Raw genomic sequence first — 26,955 nt, 5'->3', positions numbered from 1 at the left:
TCAAATATATCTATATTCCCAGTGTGAAGTTACCCTTGTGATCAGTTTCATTATCCTGAAGCAATGTTATGTTTTCCTTTTGTTCCTTTTCTTTTGCAGTCCAGACATTTATTGGTATTTATATTCATCTAGTTACTTCAGAAGACTGGCATATATTCATCACTCATTGTTTTACAGTTTGCTAGTCAGTAAAAAATAATTGCTGTTTCATGTGTGAAAATGTGAACCCTCATTTGACATACAGTTACAAAATCAGCTGTGTCCTTTCTTTAAATGATCTACAAGTTGCTGAGAGATTTGTTTCTCACAATACATTTTGATCGGCATTGAAATGGGACACCTGACTGATAATTTTTTTTTTTAATATTGAATACTTCATGTTATATATTGTGCTCCTCATGCTGACATTACTGGGGCATCAGTTCTTTTATACACCTTCAATCCCTGTTCACTCTGTACCATGTTGTGCTCTTTTTTTATATATATATTTCAGTCTGTTTTTATAGCTCTGAGATGGCCTTCATGTGGTCAGTTTACAAGATAAATATGGCTACATTCAAATTCAATTGTCCATTTCATAAAGTAGAAATAAAACTGTAGACTCCATTTAAGCGTTAACAACCCCTTTAGAAATTTTCATGACTACACGTTATCCAAGACAAACAATTTTTCAGTGGTACAGTATGGCAGTGTATTCATTTGAATTAAATACACACACCTGACTAGTTTAAAAGCTGCAGAAAGAAAACTATTCAGCAGACGAGTTTGAACCTTTACCTATGTTATTGTATAACATGTATGAATATAATAAAAGCAAAATTTCATTTGTATCAATACCATCCCTTTGCCATGTGGATAAAATTTCACCTTCCTTTTGTATGGCATCGTAGGGACAGGCATGTGTGAAATGACGTGCTGTCTATCATTCAACTAACAACCATTGTTCAGAAACTTCCCGGCAGATTAAAACTGTGTGCCCGACCGAGACTCGAACTCGGGACCTTTGCCTTTCGCGGGCAAGTGCTCCAAGTGGTGGAGCACTTGCCCGCGAAAGGCAAAGGTCCCGAGTTCGAGTCTCGGTCGGGCACACAGTTTTAATCTGCCGGGAAGTTTCATATCAGCGCACACTCCGCTGCAGAGTGAAAATCTCATTCTGGAAACATCCCCCAGGCTGTGGCTAAGCCATGTCTCCGCTATATCCTTTCTTTCAGGAGTGCTAGTTCTGCTAGGTTCGCAGGAGAGCTTCTGTAAAGTTTGGAAGGTAGGAGACGAGATACTGGCAGAAGTAAAGCTGTGAGTACCGGGCGTGAGTCGAGCTTCGGTAGCTCAGATGGTGGAGCACTGCCGGCAAAAGGCAAAGGTCCCGAGTTCGAGTCTCGGTCGGGCACACAGTTTTAATCTGCCGGGAAGTTTTATATCAGCGCACACTCCGCTGCAGAGTGAAAATCTCATTCTGGAACCATTGTTCAGCTTTCTGTGTTTAACCTGACAGCAAACAAGCTGTCTGTATAGGTGAATGAATGTACATAGTGCTTGTAATTTACTTGTAACACACAGTGTCCTTTTGTGAGATGTGCTCTGCTGTGCACAAGCTTTATCTATATCTGTGCTTCACACATGAAGAATCAAGATCCTGCCTCCTAGCACCAGGATCCCAAAACCACACTGGTGCTAGCTTGCTTTACACTATCAACTTAATTTGTGCATTTGAAACAATGTTTCCTTTGTTCTCTAACTCTCTTTCACCATTACCAAAACTGTTACAATCTATTATTTCTGTTGATGTCTTCCTGTTTCTTTAAGACTTCATTTGCCTCTTTCCTTTGACTTCTACTCACCTTTTTGTTTTACCATTCTTTCCGTCTGCCTGCGTTTTGCCTCTACTTGTAGTTCCAGCTTATTTTTTCTTATTAGCTGTGTTCTATAATTTTCAACTTTGTTGTCTTCTGTACTGATTGTTGATACCACTGTTTTTCTATTTTGCGGTCTTCCCTTTGCCCTTGGATTTTTAGGTGTCTTCTTTCACTGGAGGAAGAAAAAACTGAATCTGAAAGCTTATTTTTGCGTTAAGAATTTGTATAAAGAATAATTAAGATTATATCATGGAGCATCTAAGTGCAATCCATACGAGTGCTGTCTTCACTAATAATTATGATTAAAGACATTGGAGTCTGATAGAAATTATTCAGGATCATTATTTCATGTCACTGTGTATGCTTGTCATAACTGCCTGCACCATTCGCCATACTTTTACCCTATTTTGTATCTTTTTTATTCTGCACATTTTTTAACTTGCAACAAATTGCCTTCCATGACAAAAGATTGTTCTTGATTAAACTGAAACTAATAAATACTGCAGTCTCTTCAGCCAAAGATACCCCACCTCCATCATCATTATGATTAGTTTTTTATTACTCTAAATGTCACTTAATATGTCTAGTTCCTCATGCAACATCTTTCTCTAGTTCTGCTCTGAGTCTGTTAAAAAAATGAGAGGCAGCTTAGAGTGCAGAACATTTCTTCACACATTTTTTCTTTCATATATTTTCTTACGAGAAAAGTTAAAAGATTATGTTTACAAATAGATGTATACTAGAACATCCTCTATGCAGTGACCGCCAGATGTTGAGTGCAACACAGGAATTGTATACTGCAGCTTACAGTGATTATTTTGAACACATATTGTAGTAAAAAGTACACACATATATGTAAAAAAGTGTCTCGTTGCTGTATATCTTAAAGTAATGTACTCCACATCTACAGAACACAGCAATCTGTAAAATCAATAAACTGACATTTATTATTTGTGGGAGGCCAGTGTATTTCCAAATTTATTTTGAAATTTGAAGTTGTTACACATTCACAATAACATTTACAGACAAAAATATGTACTGGTGGAAGGTGCTATATTTATGCAGCTAAACTCATTTTTAATATAAATTTTCAGGTAACTTTGGACAGATTTTCTACGTGCATTAAACATGTCATTGAGACATATCGCAAGGAGAATAAGGATAAGTATGATGAATTTGTGATGCTTATGGAATTAGTTTCTGAATTATGTGATGACATGGAACAGTTTGATGAATTTTAGATTCAGCAGTTTGTTTGTATTTATGTATTTATTTATTTATTTATCTGTGTAGACTCTTGTTTATGAGTACAAAGTTTACCCATTTATTTTTTATGAATATGACAAATATGGAAGGCATTTTATGTATTACAAATGGTTACAGGATTGTATTGCATTTATATAATAATTATATTTTTTGTATATATTTTAAATTGTGACTGACTGTAAGAAATTACACTTAGCACTTAAAACTCATGTTTTGTACCATTTTAAGGGGGAAAAGTCTGTTCAAATTAAACATTTGTGATCATTAAAAAAAAAGGTAAAGTTTTTGGCACACAATTCATGAACAAGGTACTGTCCTGACTGCAGGTAGAGTGCAGCCTTTCATTTGCTGTAGAATTAGAAGGGCTAGGATGGCAAGTCCATCACCCTGACCATCTTTTACTCCTAGGTAAGAACCCTGGTACTAAATCTGATAGCAGGCTGATTGGACCTTGAATCGACGTGGAGGGACTGAAACAAGAAAATTTCGCCACTCTTACGGGGACCCCAGATCCAGTCAAGTGCCCTACACATTATACTATTGTGGCCACTTTTATGACTATTAATGTCACAAATATAGTCCTCACATAAAAATTGTGTACTAATTTAAGCACTAAGTTAAGAAACATCAAACTTTTCACACAGCTAAAGAATGTTAATAATGGAGGCATAGAGGCAGAAATAGATAACAGCTTTTATGGAAAACACGTATCCTCTATCTTTTCATTCATGTATGTGTGTGTAAGTTTCATTTTTCTATTGATCTTTGTGAAATATTGGTTATAAGCTTCCATGTGCAACTGATGAAAACAAGTGATAGATAATCTAGTCCCCCCTTTGTGTCTCTACCCACCCTCTCTCCTCCTCCTGTCCACACTCTGTTGCTTTCTCACTTCCTTTTAATGTAAAAATCAGAAAGGAGAAGGAACAGAACATCTCATGCCTTTTGGAATAATAGTGATCAGTGGACCTGTTGAAAATCCTGACTGATTTGTCATCATCTGTCTGCTGCAATTCCCCAGCTTAAATCTTTGTTAATTATCTGACTTCTTTTCCATTCCATTCTTCAATTCAGTTTTAATTTGTATTTTAGTTTGCTTCTCCCCATCAGTAGAAAAAACTGTGAAATTATAAGAGTACTAAAAGGCAGTCCAGTATGTCCCTTTGGCAGGCAAAATTAAGTGCTGACAATATACACGTGAAAATGTAGAAGAAACACTAACCCAACTTCTGCATTTAAGTTACATTTCTCCATACTATAATTTTTAAAAGTATGTAGACACCCATCGTCAGCAAAAAATGAATGGCTAGAAAATGGAACAAAAATGACTCAAGAAGAGAAACATGCATGAAAGGAGTTAGTGGAAGTAGTAATTCTTGTAGATCTGTTCCCCACTGTTTTCCTCATTTTGACATGTACTGCTTTATGCTCTGAGATTTCATTATGTCAAATCAAAATCTTGCATTTTCTTGGCAGAAGTGTTTTCTAAGATATAATATGAAAGAATTTCAAAGATCTGAAAGCTTTGACCATCAACCCATGCTGTGCATTTCTTGATTCTTCAGATTGCTTTGTAGCTGACCTAACAGAATAACCCATAATTTCTCTTTAAGTGTCAGGGATTGAATGCTAAGATCATTACTTCAATGTGGACTAGACTACTTCAGCTGGATACAGATTATTTAGAATTGTAATATTGTGAATCATCTCATCTTGATAGAATGTTAAGTGGTCACAAAGAAGGAAAGCATACAAGCGTGGCAAGAAAGCCATCAGTATTTGCTGTAATGTAGTGAAGTGACCGACTTCTGCAATTGAGGGCTCACACTAGCCTGACACTTGCTAATTCTCTCTCTCTCTCTCTCTCCCTCCCTCCCTCCCCCCCTCCCCCCCTCCCTTCCCCCCCCCCTCCCCCTCACTCACTGTGTGTGTGTGTGTGTGTGTGTGTGTAAGGGGAGGGGTCATGTGGTCTGTACAGACAGTAAACATTACTGCAGCTACAGAACTAGAGATTTTTTCCCCGTATTGATCATCTGCCTTTCCCATTGAATAGTAGTGTCTTCGATGTTGACACAATGGGAACAAAATAAATTAACTTAGATTGTTATAGATTCATTTTTCCTGCTGACTGTTTTGTCATATATACTCAAACAGCTCATGCGATGTTTGAGGAGCATTCAGTAAATACTGCAACTTTGTTTTTCTGTACCAGTTTCGGTTGATAAAAATGTGGAATTGGTTGTGGGACGTCATGGAATCTACCCACTTCAGCCCCCCCCCCCTCCCCTCCACAATTTCATGAAGTTCTGATAGTGATAGATGGCAGCGCTATATGTAGCCTTCAAAATGGCATGTGTAATGGAGGTGCAGTCCAAGCAGAGAGCTTCATTGACTTTCTTTTGATGGAAAACCAAATCATCACAGATATTCATAGGCACTTGCAGAAGCACACTAAGAGTCATTGGGCGAGGCATCTATCATCATTGCAACCAGGTTGCGCAAAGCTGTACAATCACCCATGTGTCAGCTAGCTGCACACAGCTGTGACTCTTGCAATGTCGGAATGTGCGGACACATTCATGCGAGGTAGTTGATGGATATCACACACACACGCACACACACACACACACCTGCTGCTCAACTGGATGTCTCTGTTGGTGGTGCTGACACAATAGTGCATCAATTGGGGTACTCAAAGATGTGTGCCTGCTGGGATTCTCACTGCGTAGCAGAAGGCCATAAAAAGCGACAAAGGACTGTTTTATGAAATTGCTTGTGCTTTACGAGATTGATCGTGACAATGTTTTGTCAAATACTGTAGCAAGTTGTGAAACATTTGTTTCTCACTTCTCCTCCAAAGAAAAACTCCAGTGCTGCACCCTCAGCTGGTAAAGTCATGATGAAGGTCTTTTGGGACTCTGAAGGGGTTATTCTGTTTGATGTCCTCCCCCATGGTGCAACAATCAGCTCTGAAGTGTATTGTGGTACCCTCAGGAAACTGAAGAAACGATTTCAGCATGTTTGTCATTGCAAAAATGCAAACGAACTCCTTGATGACAACACAAGGCCTCACACAAGTCGGCCCACCTGAGAACAACTTACAACACTTTCGAGCTGTGACTTTGTCACCAAGCTAACAGTGATCCAGAAAGTGTAGAATAAATTTATTTCTGCCTGTAATTGCAAAATGTTAGGCACCAAAATCTGAAAATGATCATTGCCAACTGAATTTGGTAGTCTGAGGACCTAACATTTTTCGATCATAGATAGAAATAAAGAAATTTATTTTACAAAACTTCGTTGGACTGTTCTGTCTCATCTACCCTACAGCTCAGATCTCAAACCTTCAGAGTTCCATCTGTTTGCCCCAGTGAAGAATGTCCTCTACAGGAAGCAGTACATGGATGATGGCAATGGTAGTGATGCAGCCAGACATTGGCACCGACACCAACCAGTTGGGGGGGTACCGTGTGGGCATACAGCCCGTCCTCCCCCCGTAAAGTGGTTTAAGGCCAGTGCATTGACTGGTGATTATGTTGAAAGGATTATATAGCCAAAAGAGTGGGAAATAATATGGTGTACTTGAATTCCGAATAAAACCAACCTACTTTCAGACAAAAATTTGTCGCATTACTAAATGAATGCCTCTCGTAATTATCTTCTCGATGCCTACTGTACAGTAAGGTGTATGGAGTGTTTCCTGAAAACACTTGTCATTGCACACACATCATTTACACATGACAGAATTCTGAAACTTTGGATACATTGTTTGCAAATTAAATTGTGTTGCATGCGGAAGACATTCATCATTGTGTGTTCTTCTTTGGAGAGTCAACATGTCAACTCATTGCTTGTGTGGGGGTTAACAAACCGCTGTGATAAAAGTCTAGTGTGTTTTGTGCCATTTCCAGAGGAAAGGTTTATGACTTGCTGCTCTTCACTGAAACAGCTGCAAGATACATCAGGATGGGCCATGAGGGACCAGATTACAGGGCCGTTTCCTGTGACCTCGTGATAACTGGCCTGAAGCGATGATATTTCTTTCTAGTGAAAGAATCTGCTACCTAGTGTTCTACCAAAGTTGTGAAACAAGACTGAAACAACTGTCACAGTAATTACTCAATTAGTGGGAAGAACTAGACTCAACTTGGTGTGTATCATGAGACAAATAGAGTTTTAGATCAAATTCCTATATGGTAACAGGTATGAGAGTTTTTTAAGTAACTTTTATCAGTGCAGAAAAGTACATTGCTTTAAGCTCTGGTATTCTTTTTTAAACACTTAATATTTTTTGTATGTAAATTTAAAGTCCGTTTTTCTTTGTCTTATCTTCAGTCGTAGCTCATGGGCTAAATATAGCTGAAAGGGATCTGAGAAAATCAATAACTCTTTCAAGAAAAACATATTTAATAGAAACTCATATCCATTGTATTGAAACATTTAACACATCTGCTCACCCATAATTTTAAATTAAAGAGAACATTATGCATGTTACACAAGATATCAGCCACTAAAGATTGCACCAAAGTCTGTGTCCTCTTGTAATATAATTTACAACTTCCTGGTTGGTTCTGGTGGTTCTAAAGTGCTCAGAATATTGTGTATGGGTGGAATGTCACAGTAGGAACCATTGTTAATTCTGATACTTAAGTTTCCAGGATAGGGTGAAAATACCACATTGATCTTCACAAAGAAACAACCTTGCAACATACATAAGTAATAAACATAACAATGGTGCAATCGTATTTTAGAAGGCATTAGCAAAAACTTGTAAGCTTAGAAACATCATGGCACCACAACACATTGAAGCAAGCTGAAAGACTGCAAAACCAGCACTCCTGAAGTCACTAACCACAAACTCAAAACTTATTGTAATAAGAAAATACAGTCAAATATCTTCATTGTGTTGAGTCGTATATTTATCATATAAAAAAATATAATATGAAATGTAGGAAAACCTTTGCTTAAAATATTCATGATACCTTTAAACATTTTTAAAAGCAATTTATTGATTGAAATACTAGCATTGATAACATTACCTTCAAATGATTCAGTAACAATTAGGAACTTTCGGAAACAAAACTTTATACTTCAGATTATAGAAGTGTGGAATCTTAAGCACAACATGTGGTGCCCCAATCAAGAAACAATATTTGTAATGAGAGTTCTGAACTGAAGAAATTTTTTAAGCGAAGGTTCTCATTACATTTTACCGTAGTTCCATTTTTTATACTAGATATAACACACAATAAAATGTATTCTTCATAAAGGAAACTCTGAAGCAGAATGATACACATCATCAAAGAAACAGATTACTGGTTCATATATGTTACGTTGAAGCACAGATCCATTTATTCACACTTGTTTATAGAAAGCAAACAAACATCTTGAGATCTTTTATGTAAAATTATATACACCACACATACAAATACTGATTTCTTATGCTCTCTTTCTGCTTACATTCATAAATTGCAGTACAGTGCATATGCAAGCTTCCACAGTAGTAGGTACAGTATTTCGCATCTGAATCTATGAGCACCGTGAGTTTGTTAATTACCTCTCCACTATAATAAGTGAATTAGGCCCCAATTTCCATTGCAGTGGAAATTAAGTTCCCAGTAGTCACCAATAAGATGTACATAAGCTGTCTTAAAATTACATTTAAAAGTTCATATAAATTAAATTGAACAGCTCACAAAATGTCATATTCTCGCCATTCTTAAGAAAATGCGACACACCCGAAGAACTAAAGCCCACGGCCACAAAAGGGCACTGATTCTGGGCAAAAGAATCTCAAGGGATGGACGCCTCCACCTTCCCGCTGTTTTTGAGCAATCACTTTAAGAAGCCTCTTCTCACGAAACATGTACCATGGCTGTCAGCTTAAAAAATATATATGATACAACAGTGCAGGGTTCTTCTATATTATAAAATATACAATTAGGCTAGCATACAAAGTCAGATAAACAGCTCCTGTTGACAGTGAATGTAAGCACGAATTTAGTGTAAAAATAGTACAAATAGTTACACAGCAATTTACATTACTTACATGGATTAACAAATACGTGGAGTAATTATTAATTTTAAAAGGCTCCTATTAAGTATGTTTTCAAATTCAGACAATCACTGTTATGCTAATGTTTACACGACACAGATGAATTACTTTACAAGAACAACAAAACAAAATCCCATTTTATGAAGAGGCATCTTAAATGTCCAGTTTATATACCACTGAAATGGATTCTGCTTGGCTGTCTGCTATTATCAAGTATATTAGCCAGACTAGTATAAATATGACCATTTAAGCAAAGAGTACTACACGATGAACATCTTAACACTTTACTTTAAACATAAAATGACTTAAAGATGGGGTTAGTAAGATGTCCAGGCAGAGAATTTGGCAACATCAATTAAGATACATTAAACAACTATTTTATAAGAGAAGAATCACATACCATATAGGTGTAATATTAAAGTCTGTACTTGGTCACACCGCATTAGTATCAATACAAAAATATTGAATTACATTTAGAATTAGTTCACATCAAATGTTACCCTTGCTCTTTCATAACCTTTTTTTATTTTTTTACTTGGGACACAAAACACTTCTTATAGGTCTCAAATTATGTTTGAGAGACTGACAAAAAGATAGCACAGAGTAATAGTTGTAAAAACACTCTAAACTGAAGCCACTATGTGGAAATGGTGTATAATAACACTTAATTGTTTGAAAAAAATGATGAACCATAATTTCCTACAGTGTAAATTCTTAATATTCTGTGGATTAGCATTTTATTTTTAATAGAAGAACTAATTTCAAGCAAAGTTCAATCTCTCTGTCCAAAAATTTGTCAAATACAGTCCAAGGGCATGCTTACATCACACTGCTCCACCATGACTCTTTTCTATACCAGGCACTTGCAAGAACAATTTTGTTTTTAAATTCTAATTGATTTCATATTTTAATTCATTATGTACCATTGTGAGAACTCAGTTTGCAAAAAAGACAGTTTTATCTATGCACATCATGGAAATATACAAATGTGGTTAAATGTCCAATTGTTTTTATTAGTTTCAGTAATCTGCACATTGGGTACAGTGTATGCAATTTGCCCTATAAAACAAATAGCACTGTTATAAACAGTGGATTGCTTGTTAAAAATTACTGAATTATTTCCCTGCTCTTCTATGTATGCTGCTGAATAATGCATGCCAGTTCATATACTGCAAACACAATAAAGATGTAAGCGACGATTCTGGTTGCCTTGCTGTGAGACATCCTGTTGCTGTTGAGACTGATAAAGCCCAGAGGAGAGGAATGAGAATTTAATTAAATATTTTGGTTGTCAATGAATGCTTACAGATGTGATTATATGGTTAATCATTTTTATTTTGTTTTGAAATTAACCATACTTATCAGAAAAAAATAAATGGCATAAAGCTGTGGTGCAGTGCAGATCACGTCGTTACCTTAAAATTGAATAAAATATGTTGCCTAAATAAAAAAAATATAAGTTTCACAGTATTATGCAGGAAAGCATTGACACTTCGGGTCATTAAAGCAGATAATTTCAGACTTGTGAAACAGTACTCAATATTATATGTGTAATTTTCTTTTTGTAGCTCAAACACATCAGTTTGAGCAACACCAATGTCAACTATTAGGCACAGAAAAAGAGGAGAATTTTTTGAATTGCTTGGTCCCAGAACCTGCCATTGTGAAGAGAAGGCAGTAAAACAAGAACAGACTATTGAATAGCATTGTTGTAAGTCAGTGTTTAATTGTCGTCAGTGAAAAAATTGATGATTTATTTTTTAAACTATACAATATGCCTACATAATTATGTATTAAAACATCCAGAAATATATTCATTTGTAGGACATAGCCTTTTATGCAGTGATAAACTTGGCATGAAATTAGCTCAAAACCAGGCATGTATGTGAACCAATATAAAAATGTTTCCTATCACATTGCTTTGGGATACCATTAGTGTAGTAGCTTCAGAAAAGTGTTTTATTTATTCCTTATTACATTAATATACTCAAATGGCTTTTTAACAACAAAAAATGGGTAAAGTCAATACACTACTGTTTCTTCGCAGATGATTTTTTTCCCGAGGAAAGGTTACAAAATATGATAATTAGTTAATTTCCAACCATCCGTACACAGAGAAATGATCCCGCTGCTTATCATTCACACTTTGACACATCTCTAATTCTTTTTATGGCAGTTTTGCATAACTGCCAATATTATTACCCATTTTGAAATATATAAAACAATTAACTTCAAGATATATCTTCAACTTTTCATCTTGTTTCAAGAATATTACTGGTCCTGTAATTTACTTTATCACAAGTGGTATTTTAAACGTAAACTTTCAACCTACAGTCCACATCACATGAAGGTAATATATTTATGAGGAATAGTCATTTCCAAGTTTCTCATTTCCACAATCACCCATCTATTGCATTTAATTTGCATTCCCAAGGAAAAAACAATTCTTCTATTTTCCAAAGCACCCATTATCTCGAGGATGTGGACTCGACTAGCATCTGCTTCCTTTCATGAATAATTCCCATACTTTGCAGACAATAGCAGTGCTGTAAGCCATACAGCACAATAAGAAGTTTCTTGGTGAACAAAACCATTAGGTCCTCATTAACAGACAGTGCATCAATTTAGTGACACCATCTAAATACTGTCTCAGTGACAGAACCACACGAAATCTGAACCATGTAACAATTAAGTTCTTGTATTCCATTAGTGTTGTATTATATATATATATATATATATATATGTACACATGATATACATAATTATCTAAATTAAATGTCCATTACCTAGAAATGGCATTTAGATAAAATCATTCATTAAACCATATAACATTATATCATTATTTACATTTTTCACTTGACAAAAAATTATAATTCTTTTTAAGCACAGTTTTCTCAGCTGCCAGGATATCCGTCTGTGATACGTACACCAATGTACTTGATAATTTATATAACTAAAATTTTTCTGCCACTCTGATGCGCTCACTCCGTACCAGGCAAGCAATGTCACAAGTAGAAAAAGTAGCCAATGATTATTTCAACGAACAAATTAGGCTATACTTTAGTGCCGGGAACCATTCTCATACTCAGAAATACATTTCACTGTGGAACCACCCATCCACAGAGCTGCGGGTGGGCAACAGGACTTGGCTGTCTTCAGGTGTGGTAGCACAGTCGGTGGCAGCAGTGTCACTGTGCAGGTTCAGATGGCGCGTTTGCCGTCATCATCTCAGGTTCGAAACCAGCAACACAAGACCGGCGAGAATCAGGACGGAGAACAGTACAGCTGAGGTGGTCTGTGCACCTCCTGTTGGTGCACTTGTGCAGTGACCTGTAAATTATTAATTCGTTCATTCAATCATTCATTCATTATGTTGTGTACATCCCATCATGAAGGAGAATCTTCATGATGATAACATCTAAGTCGTGTTAAATAGAAGTAACTTTTAAAAACTGTAATAAAAGAGTAATTTCCATTTGTATTTACTCAGCCTAAATTTAGTGCAGTAAAATTAGAATGCAAGCTTCTGTTCCGATGGAGACGGAGGCTACGTCTTTCCAGTTACATTAAATTACTGCTGTTTATCTCCAGCTCCAGTAGCTAGTTTAAAATCTACATAATCACAGTGACATTTATCATGGAACTACAGCCATCATCTGCATGTGTAACAAAGCAGAGACCCATATGCAATATGATTTGGTATGCGTTATGCAACTAACAGGAATCTTCAGTGCTTGAAATATAGATAATTATAGGAGCAGCAAATTATGTTGGCAAATGAATCTAAGTAATTCAATATACACTCCTGGAAATTGAAATAAGAACACCGTGAATTCATTGTCCCAGGAAGGGGAAACTTTATTGACACATTCCTGGGGTCAGATACATCACATGATCACACTGACAGAACCACAGGCACATAGACACAGGCAACAGAGCATGCACAATGTCGGCACTAGTACAGTGTATATCCACCTTTCGCAGCAATGCACGCTGCTATTCTCCCATGGAGACGATCGTACAGATGCTGGATGTAGTCCTGTGGAACGGCTTGCCATGCCATTTCCACCTGGCGCCTCAGTTGGACCAGCGTTCGTGCTGGACGTGCAGACCGCGTGAGACGACGCTTCATCCAGTCCCAAACATGCTCAATGGGGGACAGATCCGGAGATCTTGCTGGCCAGAGTAGTTGACTTACACCTTCTAGAGCACGTTGGGTGGCACGGGATACATGCGGACGTGCATTGTCCTGTTGGAACAGCAAGTTCCCTTGCCGGTCTAGGAATGGTAGAACGATGGGTTCGATGACGGTTTGGATGTACCGTGCACTATTCAGTGTCCCCTCGACGATCACCAGTGGTGTACGGCCAGTGTAGGAGATCGCTCCCCACACCATGATGCCGGGTGTTGGCCCTGTGTGCCTCGGTCGTATGCAGTCCTGATTGTGGCGCTCACCTGCATGGCGCCAAACACGCATACGACCATCATTGGCACCAAGGCAGAAGCGACTCTCATCGCTGAAGACGACACGTCTCCATTCGTCCCTCCATTCACGCCTGTCGCGACACCACTGGAGGCGGGCTGCACGATGTTGGGGCGTGAGCGGAAGACGGCCTAACGGTGTGCGGGACCGTAGCCCAGCTTCATGGAGACGGTTGCGAATGGTCCCCGCCGATACCCCAGGAGCAACAGTGTCCCTAATTTGCTGGGAAGTGGCGGTGCGGTCCCCTACGGCACTGCGTAGGATCCTACGGTCTTGGCGTGCATCCGTGCGTCGCTGCGGTCCGGTCCCAGGTCGACGGGCACGTGCACCTTCCGCCGACCACTGGCGACAACATCGATGTACTGTGGAGACCTCACGCCCCACGTGTTAAGCAATTCGGCGGTACGTCCACCCGGCCTCCCGCATGCCCACTATACGCCCTCGCTCAAAGTCCGTCAACTGCACATACGGTTCACGTCCACGCTGTCGCGGCATGCTACCAGTGTTAAAGACTGCGATGGAGCTCCGTATGCCACGGCAAACTGGCTGACACTGACGGCGGCGGTGCACAAATGCTGCGCAGCTAGCGCCATTCGACGGCCAACACTGCGGTTCCTGGTGTGTCCGCTGTGCCGTGCGTGTGATCATTGCTTGCACAGCCCTCTCGCAGTGTCCGGAGCAAGTATGGTGGGTCTGACACACCGGTGTCAATGTGTTCTTTTTTCCATTTCCAGGAGTGTATTTTAAAAGACATCAGCAATATGTGCTATTATCAACTTTAGTATATATTTTACTTCTCACTTTTAATGAATAAATACTTTATTTACATATTTTCATTTAGGATCAAAGCACTTTCTCCACCACATTCCCAACGACTAGATTCCATCCCCAAAGTATGAACCCAGGTGGTCAGCGAAATACATATAGTGCCATATTATCTCAATTGGAATGAAAATGTTTTTCACCACAAATTTCATTACATGTGGCAATAATTGACAAAGTGTTACACTCCAGTCTACTCAGTTTTCCCATTATCAAAACACGTAGTGACATGATGCAGTGTCCTTTTTATGCAGTACGGGGTTCCTCTCATGTATCTTTTCCACACATCTACTCCAAGAGTCTTGCACAGTATTCACTAGTTATTGTTAAACTGTTTTGCATTCAAGGAAACATTGGCCATCCTTTTTGGAAAATGAAATTGATTCCAGTTTTTTCAAATGATGTTTTCCTTTCTTGCATACAGTAGTGGATCTCAGACAGACTGATTCTTTTAAGAAGTGGTCTGCACATTTATGAGAAGTTATTGTAAAATGTGAACTTTTATGACTGGAAATGTCCAGGCCATTATGCCATGGTCAAATGAATATCACATTGAAACACACAGTTTTGTACCCGTCTGCAAATGACATCTTCAGGAGAGGCTGTAGCTTTTGCGAATGTCCAATGCACTGGCGACTGAAAAAAAAAGTCCTTGTGCTCCCATGTAGAGGCATAACATCCTGTTTTGAAAATACTTACATAATTGGTAAGTGTCAATTGCTGTAGTTCATTATTGCAATCATTCCATAGTAGAAGAGTGGTACACATCTTCATCAGCCCCAGAATCCAAATTCCTTCAGGTTCACACCCTCCTCTTACCGATTAAAATTATTGGGGTTCTTAGGAACCTGTATAACCCCCACGTATACATAGTGTCCACTTGCACCTGCCACTATCTGAGTCTTATCAAATTGAATCCAATGGTCTCTTGGCTGCACATGTTCCCCAACAGCTGATCTGTCTGTTTCTCCATTACTACACTTGCCCTTGTGCTCTTCTAGTCATTTTTCAACTACGCAGTACCTTGCAAACTTCTCCTTTTTCCAGTGAACTTTGAGCACCCTTGGCAGATCTGGTGTTCCTGTATCTTCTAGGTGGGTTTGTAGATTGCAATGATATTACATGTTGTCCAGCTGTTTCCTATAGTATCAGTTATGTCTTTAACAGGTGGAAGGAAAACAGGATTTTGCAGAAACCTGTAAGTCAGTTGCCATTTATCTCAGACATTCGTCTGCACTGCATTGGTGAGATATTTCAATTCTGCATTGAGCAACTACATTCCCTGTTGTTCCTCACATCTTTCTTTTGTTGGGGGTGGTGATTTCAATCCCAGTGTAGATAACGGTTCATGTGTGTTGGGTTTTGGATATAACATGAGGCCCAAGCTACCATCTTCTTGGAGACCAGCACATCCATAAAATGTAATTGGCCATCTTCCTCCAAAGAGAACTGAATCTTAAGATTTAATTCTATTGGGAAGTTCTTGGAAACGACCTACTTCCTCTCTGCCATGTCTCCACAACACAAATATATTATCCATGTAATGGATGTAATGTTTGTTGACATTTCGCAATACTTGTCCTCCAGATGTTTTTTATAAAGAAAATTTCCATCACTCAGCTTAGGGAGCTCCCCATTACTACACTATCCATCTGTTTGTTAAAACTCATTGTTCCATAAGAAACTAGTTGTGAGACAATATTTAAAACATTCTGCAATATCGGCAGGAGAAAATCCATGGTGAACAGTAATATCACATCCAAAGTGACAAATGTGCATTCTGGCTGGACCACTATTCTACTTAATTGACTGATAAAATGTTATGGATTCATTTTCCCCATGGATAATGGTGATGCGGCAGTAGTTATGAATGTGGCTGACTATCACAATAACATTACCAACTTACTAGATCTGCAGCAATATACGAAGTTGAATAAGGACTGTGTAAAGAAGGTTCTTGAAACTGTTACATGTTTAATAAAAAAAACTCCTTAATTGAACAAAGCAGTAAGAAAGGCCTTGTAATCGACGTATCAAAATCTGGAAAAATTGGATTGAATAATTTTCAACATTTCGTTCGAAAAATATTGCTACCAGCTGCAGAAACGAATTCATTGCTTTTGTTGGATTCATGGTCTGGACATAACCATGCCTCTGTTTTTGTGGAGGACGACGAAAAATCAGTAGACGTAATGTGGATTATGCCTGGAACTGCTAGTGCGATTCAACCTCTCGATAAAGAATTCTTTCGACAGTGGAAAGCATGTTTTAGGAAATTATCAGACAACCTAATTTCTGATACCTCTCTCATTTCAGGTTTATCAGCGGAACAGTATTCTTAAGTTCCAGTCATTTGTGCATTACCAGTTTTCTTTGCCACACTTCATGAATCTCATCAAGTATGTCTGGTAAGCACAGCAATATGCAGAACAATGGCCAGGGCCATTTCTGACACCATCCCAATTCTGTCTAAATAAAACTAGTGGTTACTGCAAATTTTTGTGACAACTACAGGGAATAAACAAACTATTTCACTGATAGTCAAATGTCCAACATTCAAACATTATTATAAGGAGTGGCCTACAGGAATCGTTATAAAATGTAGTACTGCAAAATGCATTCCATTTCAACAAAATACAAGTCGTCATTGATGGAAGTCATCTGTGACATCAAACACTGCCATGATTTTTATTTTCTCTGCTAGCCACTTTGTATCAGAATATATGTGCAAGAACTGAACTGTGATATGCCAAATCAACATGTCTTTCGTGGCCACTCCAACATCTGTGAGAAGCGAATACTCAGTTAAAAATCATAGTGAAAAAGTTGTGGTCTAACCATGATTTGATCCCACACTCTCTGGATCACAAAGTTCATGCTTTGCCACTAGACCAGTTTTCACTTTTGTTTTATGGGGAAAAAAAAAAAAAAAAAAAAAACAAATATGGCCATTAAACCCTACACACATAGTGGAAACGCTAGCTGTGTCACCTCTTGAAATGATGCTTGACTTTGGTAATTAGTGTTCTGTTTATAAATTTCCCCTTAATGGTAATGAGAATCCGGGAAAAATGGCAGCCAACATACAAGGAAAATTTTGGACCAGTGCTAAGGAGAGATGGAGATGCAATTCCATGTAAAGTGCACGATCACCACGCATTTCACACTTCCATACAAATCGAGACACTTAAATTCATCCATCTGTTGGTCATTTTGCATACTCCGTCAAGAACAGTGTGCTCACCATGCAAAATAATCCTCACTGAATAGCAAAGTTTTGCATTGTGGCTCTAACAAAACAGAGTTGTATCCTGTATGCCAAATATTACCTCTAAAAGCTAATAACACAGTGTTCATAGGTAATGTTCGTTACCTTGTGTTCTCTTCCATTCCCTCTAGTATAAATGAGACTACCCATAAACAACCAAATGGTAGTGAATTTTCTGAAAATGCTCATTGGCACGTGTTTGCTTCCGTTTGTTCCATTGTAAACCAGTCTTTAGGTGCTTAAAATTGATATCTGTGAACTTCAGATAATTCCGCTAGGCGGCACTTCTTGAGTGATTCGCTGAGTCACACACTGGGTGGGCAGGGCTGTACAAACCACTGTTAGACTCTGTTTTTCGTCCGGCAAAAATGTGTAGCTTCAAGATTTTTTACAAAATACTTGCAGTGCCTCTTAGTAGTTAAAATTTTGGCAGTGCATTTCTTTCTTTGTCTTCTTCCTGAGTAAAAAAAATTCAGGGTAGGTCTCGACATGTCTTATTGGAGCACTCCCTTGTGATAGCTATAGTAGTTGTCATTGGTTCACCCACCTAGTTGTTTGCTAAGTGCTTGGCTACATTGTTACAACCACCTCAAGAATATGCCAAGTTTTATCAGCTTATCTCACTAGGGGTAAGATAGATACTGCCTATAGGAAAATTAAAGAGACCTTTGGAGAAAAGAGAAACACTTGTATGAATATCAAGAGCTCAGATGGAAACCCAGTTCTAAGCAAAGAAGGGAGAGCAGAAAGGTGGAAGGAGTATATAGAGGGTCTATACAAGAGCGATGTACTTTAGGACAATATTATGGAAATGGAAGAGCATGTAGATGAAGATGAAATGGGAGATATGATACTGCGTGAAGAGTTTGACAGAGCACTGAAAGACCTGAGTCGAAACAAGGCCCCGGGAGCAGACAACATTCCATTAGAACTACAGACGGCCTTGGGAGAGCCAGTCCTGACAAAACTCTACCATCTGGTGAGCAAGATGTATGATACAGGCGAAATACCCTCAGACTTCAAGAAGAATGTGATAATTCCAATCCCGAAGAAAGCAGGTGTTGACAGATGTGAAAATTACCGAACTATCAGTTTAACAAGTCACAGCTGCAAATTACTAACACGAATTCTTTACAGACGAATGGAAAAACTGGTAGAAGCCGACCTCGGGGAAGATCAGTTTGGATTCCATAGAAATATCGGAACACATGAGGAAACACTGACCCTACGATTTATCTTAGAAGCTAGATTAAGGAAAGGCAAACCTACGTTTCTAGCATTTGTAGACTTAGAGAAAGCTTTTGACAATATTGACTGGACTACTCTCTTTCAAATTCTGAAGGTGGCAGGGGTAAAATACAGGGAGCGAAAAGCTATTTACAATTTGTACAGAAACCAGATGGCAGTCATAAGTCGAGGGACTTCAAAGGGAAGCAGTGGTTGGGAAAGGAGTGAGACAGGGTTGTGTAGCCTCTCCCCGATGTTATTCAATCTCTATACTGAGCAAGCAGTGAAGGAATCAAAAGAAAAATTCGGAGTAGGTATTAAAATCCATGGAGAAGACATAAAAACTTTGAGGTTTGCGGATGACATTGGAATTCTGTCAGAGACAGCAAAGAACTTGGAAGAGCAGTTGAACGAAATGGACAAGGTCTTGAAAGGAGCATAAAAGATGAACATCAACAAAAGCAAAACGAGGATAATGGAATGTAGTCAAATTAAGTCGGGTGATGCTGCGGGAATTAGATTAGGAAATGAGACACTTAAAGTAGTAAAGGTGTTTTGCTATTTGGGGAGCAAAATAACTGATGATGGTCGAAGTAGAGAGGATATAAAATGTAGACTGGCAATGGCAAGGAAAGCATTTCTGAGGAAGAGAAATTTGTTAACATTGAGTATAGATTTAAGTGTCAGGAAGTCATTTCTGAAAGTATTTGTATGGAGTGTAGCCATGTATGGAAGTGAAACATGGATGATAAATAGTTTGGACAAGAAAAGAATAGAAGCTTTTGAAATGTGGTGCTACAGAAGAATGCTAAAGATTAGATGGGTAAATCACATAACTAATGAGGAAGTATTGAAAAGGATTGGGGAGAAGAGAAGTTTGTGGCACAACTTGACTAGAAGAAGGGATCGGTTGGTAGGACATGTTCTGAGACATCGAGGGATCACCAATTTAGTATTGGAGGCCAGCGTGGAGGGTAAAAATCGTAGAAGGAGACCAAAAGATGAATACACTAAGCAGATTCAGAAGGATGTATGTTGCAGTAGGTACTGGGAGATAAAGAAGCTTGCACAGGATAGAGTAGCATGGAGAGCTGCATCAAACCAGTCTCAGGACTGAAGACCACCACAACAACAACAACAACAACATCAGTAAATTAAATGGCATAATGCTCCAGCCAGACGACATATTAGTCAGTTTTGATGTGGTATAACTGTTTACCATGGTTCCACTTAGTGAGGTGTTGGAACAGCTGAATCTGGTTTTTTTTTCTGTAGATATTGCAGAACTTCTTAAATATTGTGTCTCAGCCACTTTCTTATGGAACAATGAGTTTTACAAAAAAACAGATGGTGTGACTATGAGGAGCCTCAGAAGTCTGGTGACAGCAATTTTCTTTATGGAAATATTCAAAGAACAAGCTTCAGGAACAGTCGTTACATGGCTGATACATATGAGTTGTGGAGACATGGCAGAAAGGAACTAAGTTGTTTTTATGAACATCCCAGTGGAGTTAATCCGAAGATTCCTTTCGCTTTGGAGATGGAGGTAGATGGTAGATTACATTTTCTGGATGTGCTAGAAAGAAGATGGTAGCTTGGGCCACATAGTATATTGAAAATCTATGCACACGGACCATTACCTACACTGGGATTCAAATCACCGCCTTCGACAAAAATGAGATGTTATAAAAATGTTAGCACATAGAGTGAAAAACATACATGAACGGGAATTGCTCTACATTAAATTGAAATATCTCACCAATGCATTGCAGAAAAATGAGTATTTGATCATTGAGATGAAAAGAACATAAAGACAGCCATGAAAAGATCGTAGTGATGTACAGACATCTGCAAAATCCACGATTTCCCTGTTATCCATTAAAGACAAGTAACATAAAGTAATGGCATGAATGGCTGCGAAGCACTGAATGGCAGGTTCAGCCACCTAATTGGAAATGTTTTTCCCTATCCTTCACACCCACAGACATGTTTCCATCACGAAATAAGAAATCTATGTGCGTATGTGTATATGTTATGTGTAGGTGACTACAATGAGTATTTGTGTGTAGTGTCATGCTCGTGTTGGAGATGATGAGAGACGGGAGAAGGTGAAACCTGGCGCCAGCACATATCTTACTCCTCTTGAAGAGTATCAAGAGGACCGCTGAGCTTATCATCCCCATCTGATGGACGGATCAGTATCAATAGTGTCACAAGCCCTCATTTCATGAGAGACTACGGAGAGGTTTGATATTTAAACCAGGATGTTGGCACCACATCTAAACTTAATGTTGCCATCTTTCCTCCCCCTGCCAGTCAAATACTAGCAGTACAAATTTCTTCCACCACAAGGACCTGAACCAATTACTTGCAGGATATGTGCCACCACACAAAAGTATGTTAGCAACCTCAGCCACGGTGGTGAATTAAATACATAACTGACTGCACAGGAGCAACTTTAGGTGACTACATAGGAAATAGTTTGACAAAACAAAATATCCATGCTCTATGAACCCACCCAGAAGATACAAGAACACTAAAGTTGGGCAAGGATGCTCACAAGCTGCTGGGAAAATAGAAATTTACAAGCTACTGTGTAGTGGTGGGCACATGTGTGAGGGTACTAGTAACAGAACTGTCAAAAGACAACTAAAAGACCATAAGGGTAACTGTAGTGGGGAGAAACAGACAGATCAGCTGTTGAGGAACATGCTTTGCAGCCAGTAGACAATTGGATTTGAATTTCTAAGACTCAGCTACAGGCAGCCACAAGCAGATATTATGAAAGGCCATACAGGGAGGTGATACAAATTGCCAAACACCCCAATAGCCGGCCGCGGTGGCTGTGCGGTTCTGGCGCTGCAGTCCGGAACCGCGGGGCTGCTACGGTCGCAGGTTCGAATCCTGCCTCGGGCATGGGTGTGTGTGATGTTCTTAGGTTAGTTAGGTTTACGTAGTTCTAAGTTCTAGGGGACTTATGACCTAAGATGTTGAGTCCCATAGTGCTCAGAGCCATTTGAACCCCAATAATTTTAATTCGAGGCTGGGAAACTAAATGATATCTGGATTCTGGTGCTGGTGGCAATAGTGGATCACAGCAACTGACAATGGCCAAATGCGTTAAGTTTTTAAAACCTGTCACACCACTGCATGGGAGCATGTGGATACAGAATTTTACCTCGGTCAGTAGCAAACCAGAACGCCCTTGGACATTCAAAGAAGCTACAATCCCCCTGGAATATGTTTTCTTCAGATGGGGATCAAACACTGGGTTTTGACATTACCATTGTACTGTCTTATTATATCTGAATGCAGTGATAGAAAAAAGAACAGCAAAGAATGAAGAATTCATGCAGTGAATTGATAGCTGTACCTGTCATTGTGAGATTGTAGAAACTCTCTCCCGTGACACCAGGTACTACATTTCTTCGGCAATAGTCTGTGACAGAGGACAGCATCAACCTCATCTCACTTGCAGATGTGCTGCTGCTTACTCCACCACCACGCCTTCTTTTCCCAGAAAAATCAGAACCAGTGGTTCCACTTGATGTGAAGTCTGATGGTGTCCCTGCCCCACCAGCTTTTGTGTAGATGAAACAGTAGTGGTGTGCTCCTCCAGATTTGCGACTTTTTGGAGACACAATCAGGTAGTTTGTTCCATTGTCCTCCCAGCTTCCATGGCACAGATACTCTGTTGAAATGAATGTTATAATTCACTACATAGAATAAAAATTCTTTCAATAATACGTTAACTGGTTATTCTTATAGAACAAAAAATTATCACAAAAATATTCAATTTTAATCGATGATTTTTACTAATATTATGCACAATCTCAGAAAACCATCTTATGCTAAAATGTTCATTGCTTGTAATAAAAAATTGAAAAAAAGTTATATAAAATGCATTGTTTTTTCGCAGTTTAAAACCTTACAGATTTTTTTCTGTGAAAATTATTTTAAATTTGTATTATTGTACTTAATACAGCAGATTTACTTAAAAATAAAATAAAAAATGATGTCTGCATACATTTTATGGTTTGCACAGTGCTCTGTGTCTCAGTGACAGGAAAACAGGCATAGCACAGATAAATAGCATCGACTACAAAATAATATTCCTAGTGCACAGGTACTAGGAGAACGTCTGAGAAGTTTGAAAGATAGAGACAAAATGCTGGCTGTAGTAAAACTGAGTACAGATTGTGAGCCATGCTTGGGTAGCTGAGGGATGGAACACTTTTAGTTGCATATAACAACATTAAAAATTAATCCTTCACATGTCAGAAGAAAACATAAAGAAAGGAATCTAATTGAAAACTATAAAAGATGTCACACAGAAATATAGCCTAGAGGAGTGAAACGAAAAGCAAATCAACAGTAGTCTACAAGAGATGAGAAGAATGCTACAAAAGACAACTTTCAGAGTGAGTTAAGAAGGCAGATAAGCAGGAATAATTCTCAAGATAGGGAGGGTGGGAGTAGGAAAACATCTAAAACAATTTTCCCATCCTTAATTTTGTCTTAATATTTTTTTGCTTCAGTTTGCATGTTGGACAAGTAATTAAACATATAAAGAGTTAGGAGCTGGTTGAAGCCTGCTGTGTGTGTTAAGAGCTCAAAAACTCACTGCAAGGAACACTGTCCAAAATTTGGAAAAAAAAGTTCAAGTTACACATTAGTCATATTGTAACTTCATTCTATAGTATGCCAACACACTAACTAGATTACTAACATACGACATTACCTTCTCTTCAGCTTGAGACAAATGCTTTGTAAAAATCTCCATATGAGTTTAACATTACTTTAACTGTACTACATTCAACACTATTATTAACATGGAGAGTATCATTTGTTTACCTAAACTGTGCTCTGGATGTTCTCCACAAGCTGGGTAAAAGCGCATAGTGTCGCCAGACGAACAGCCGATGTCGAGTGATGCCAGGTTGTGGTCAGTGCAATCAGAGGCTCCCGTACCCATTCCTGTCCCTGGATCTGCACTGTTCCCACCAACAGCTCCGGCACTGCCCTCCTGTCGCCTGCTCCGCAGCAGTCCATGCTGTGCCGTGTCGCTGTCACTTTTGGTGCTGGTGCCACCACCGATGATATTGTAACGACCATCGAAAGGGCACTTACGTGGACGCAGGGAAACAGCTGGAATGGTATACAGATTATGTGTTATCTACAAAGAAAATAGTAGTTTAAAAAGATACTAATGAAATAACAACAGCAAAAAACTTCCTGCATTCCAAGCATCTGCTAGTAGATGCTTTTGTAGTCTGTAATTCGACTGAAAAGAAAGGGAGGAAATGGGAGTTTCTAAAATTCATCCCATAGCCCTCAACCATGGATAAAAAAAAGTAATAAATCATAATTTTGTGTAGGTGAACACTAGGTTAAAGGCAGACTGAAAAAATCCATAGTCTGACCGGGTTTTGATCCTTCAACTCTTTAGTTTCCAGGCACATGCCTCCTGCTAGACCACCATGGCCACCAATTGTGCAGTGGGACACAATGAGAAGGGAATCAACTATGAGGTGTCAGCAAAATAGAAAATCTGGAAAGCTTATAACAATTTTCCATGCTACTGTGCCATTGTTTCATGGAATCTCTTAAAAATCCCAAAATTTTGTCTCCATCAGACAAGAGCTATTTCAAGTGGTATTTCATTATACAACCAGTAGACTCTGTATGTATAACTAGTAGACACAATGGCCTGCAACTGACAAAAGTCAGTTTTCGCTGCTGTCTACATCCCTCCAAAGATGAAATGTCACTTGCTTTTCTTAAATTTGGGTAGTTATTGTCTCTTAACAACTTCGCAACCTTCAAAGATGGAGGTGAAATATTGGGACTGTCAAGAGAATGCATCGGGTCATGGTGTAATAAAGAAGAAAATCTGAACAGCTCTCATTGTGATAGCTTACATTTTGCATTTTTGTGTGAAATATGGGCACCCAAAATGTTAACATTGTCACAGAGGACACATGGAAAGTACAGGCTGGAGAATGAACACTGATACAGAAAAAGTAAGAAAAAACAGAAAGTGGACATGTGAAATAAAACCTTAGGCAAAAAGAGACAAATTGAAAAATGTAAAAGACAGAAAAGAAACATACCTAAACAGATGGGAAGGACAGAAACGACCACTGGAGATTTTTAAAAAGAGGAAACAGGCAATAGCAGACGATTCCATGGGGTACTCAATTTAAGAAAAACACCTCACTAATCAGTGTAACTGCTATGATATATATATCAAGTTGGCCTGGCATAAGGTCACTGTCTGGCCACCTGGGTCAATAAAGGGTTTGCTAGGCCTCCAATTCTTCGTTGATGCCAGCATTAAATAGTGATCTTTGTGTGCCGCAACTGTGCAATGCCTTGGACTGTGTTTTGTTTGCTATTCACATTATGCATGGATCCACTATTACTGGAGTTCTTCATTAATTGTGTTTTGTCGATTCCATTAAGGAGGAGAACCATCAAAGAAGTGGAGTGAACCAAAGTATCTATTAACAAAAGACAAGCAAATTGTAAAATCTTAATCTGTTCAGCACGAGCCCTAAGCTGCTCTGTTGCAGTGTGTGATATGTAACAACATATGTGTGTTGCCAGTACAGCCTTTCAGGTTTTTTTTGCTTATTTAGCCTTCAAAGATGGAGGTGAAATATTGGGACTGTCAAGAGAATGCATCGGGTCATGGTGTAATAAAGAAGAAAATCTGAACAGCTCTCATTGTGATAGCTTACATTTTGCATTTTTGTGTGAAATATGGGCACCCAAAATGTTAACATTGTCACAGAGGACACATGGAAAGTACAGGCTGGAGAATGAACACTGATACAGAAAAAGTAAGAAAAAACAGAAAGTGGACATGTGAAATAAAACCTTAGGCAAAAAGAGACAAATTGAAAAATGTAAAAGACAGAAAAGAAACATACCTAAACAGATGGGAAGGACAGAAACGACCACTGGAGATTTTTAAAAAGAGGAAACAGGCAATAGCAGACGATTCCATGGGGTACTCAATTTAAGAAAAACACCTCACTAATCAGTGTAACTGCTATGATATATATATCAAGTTGGCCTGGCATAAGGTCACTGTCTGGCCACCTGGGTCAATAAAGGGTTTGCTAGGCCTCCAATTCTTCGTTGATGCCAGCATTAAATAGTGATCTTTGTGTGCCGCAACTGTGCAATGCCTTGGACTGTGTTTTGTTTGCTATTCACATTATGCATGGATCCACTATTACTGGAGTTCTTCATTAATTGTGTTTTGTCGATTCCATTAAGGAGGAGAACCATCAAAGAAGTGGAGTGAACCAAAGTATCTATTAACAAAAGACAAGCAAATTGTAAAATCTTAATCTGTATACTGTATTAACAGTGAAATTATCACTATATTGCTTAATGTTAATCATGCTTACACCAGCTAAACTTAAATCAGAAACGAATCTATTGTATTACTTTTAAAAGAGCTGCTATATCCTCAGTTACTTTAAATAGCTGTGGTTCATCCCCAATTGGTAGCTTACTATTTAGTTGATTACATTGATATTTTATGCCTTGGTCCATGGTGGAGTTATCCATTTCCAGGTTTATGATGCTACATTTATTCCACATATTTGTAGTGAGTTTTACATGTAAATAAATGATGAATGCTCTCTACAAAAACAAGAGTCAGAAAATTTCCTGCTGTGACATTGTGAAAAATTAGTGTTTTAAGAAGGGTCTAACTGACTGTTCAGCACGAGCCCTAAGCTGCTCTGTTGCAGTGTGTGATATGTAACAACATATGTGTGTTGCCAGTACAGTCTTTCAGGTTTTTTTTGCTTATTTAGCCCTATCTAAGGTGTATTTTACATCACGCAGATATAGATATCGCAATGATGTCACCTTTTCTCAGGAAAAAGTTAATTATGTTATTTTAAAAAATTGGTGCAGTGTGGCAAAAACATAAAGACACCTACTTCTAAAAAGAATTTTT

At 38.5% G+C, this 26,955-nt stretch overlaps 2 protein-coding genes across 2 annotated transcripts in view; one reads left to right on the top strand and one right to left on the bottom strand.

The window, feature by feature from the left end:
• The window catches only part of LOC124711142 (codanin-1), a 167,461-nt gene extending 163,797 nt beyond the window's left edge, over positions 1 to 3,664 (top strand). Inside the window, exon 14 of the mRNA XM_047241037.1 lies at positions 2,948 to 3,664. Within this exon, the coding sequence (XP_047096993.1) occupies positions 2,948 to 3,094 (147 nt within the window). The 3' untranslated portion in view covers positions 3,095 to 3,664. The remainder of the gene's footprint in view (positions 1 to 2,947) is intronic.
• Positions 3,665 to 7,508: 3,844 nt separating this feature from the next.
• The window catches only part of LOC124712253, a 113,146-nt gene continuing 93,699 nt past the window's right edge, over positions 7,509 to 26,955 (bottom strand). The window contains exons 9-11 of the mRNA XM_047242548.1: positions 23,829 to 24,122; positions 22,348 to 22,665; positions 7,509 to 12,504 (exon numbers count right to left, since the gene is read on the bottom strand). Of these exons, the coding sequence (XP_047098504.1) occupies positions 12,398 to 12,504; positions 22,348 to 22,665; positions 23,829 to 24,122 (719 nt within the window). The 3' untranslated portion in view covers positions 7,509 to 12,397. The remainder of the gene's footprint in view (positions 12,505 to 22,347; positions 22,666 to 23,828; positions 24,123 to 26,955) is intronic.

The sequence above is a fragment of the Schistocerca piceifrons genome, chromosome 8, assembly GCF_021461385.2.
Source record: "Schistocerca piceifrons isolate TAMUIC-IGC-003096 chromosome 8, iqSchPice1.1, whole genome shotgun sequence".
NCBI classification, from domain to species: Eukaryota; Metazoa; Arthropoda; class Insecta; order Orthoptera; family Acrididae; genus Schistocerca; species Schistocerca piceifrons.
This window is presented reverse-complemented; position numbering and strand designations above follow the sequence as displayed.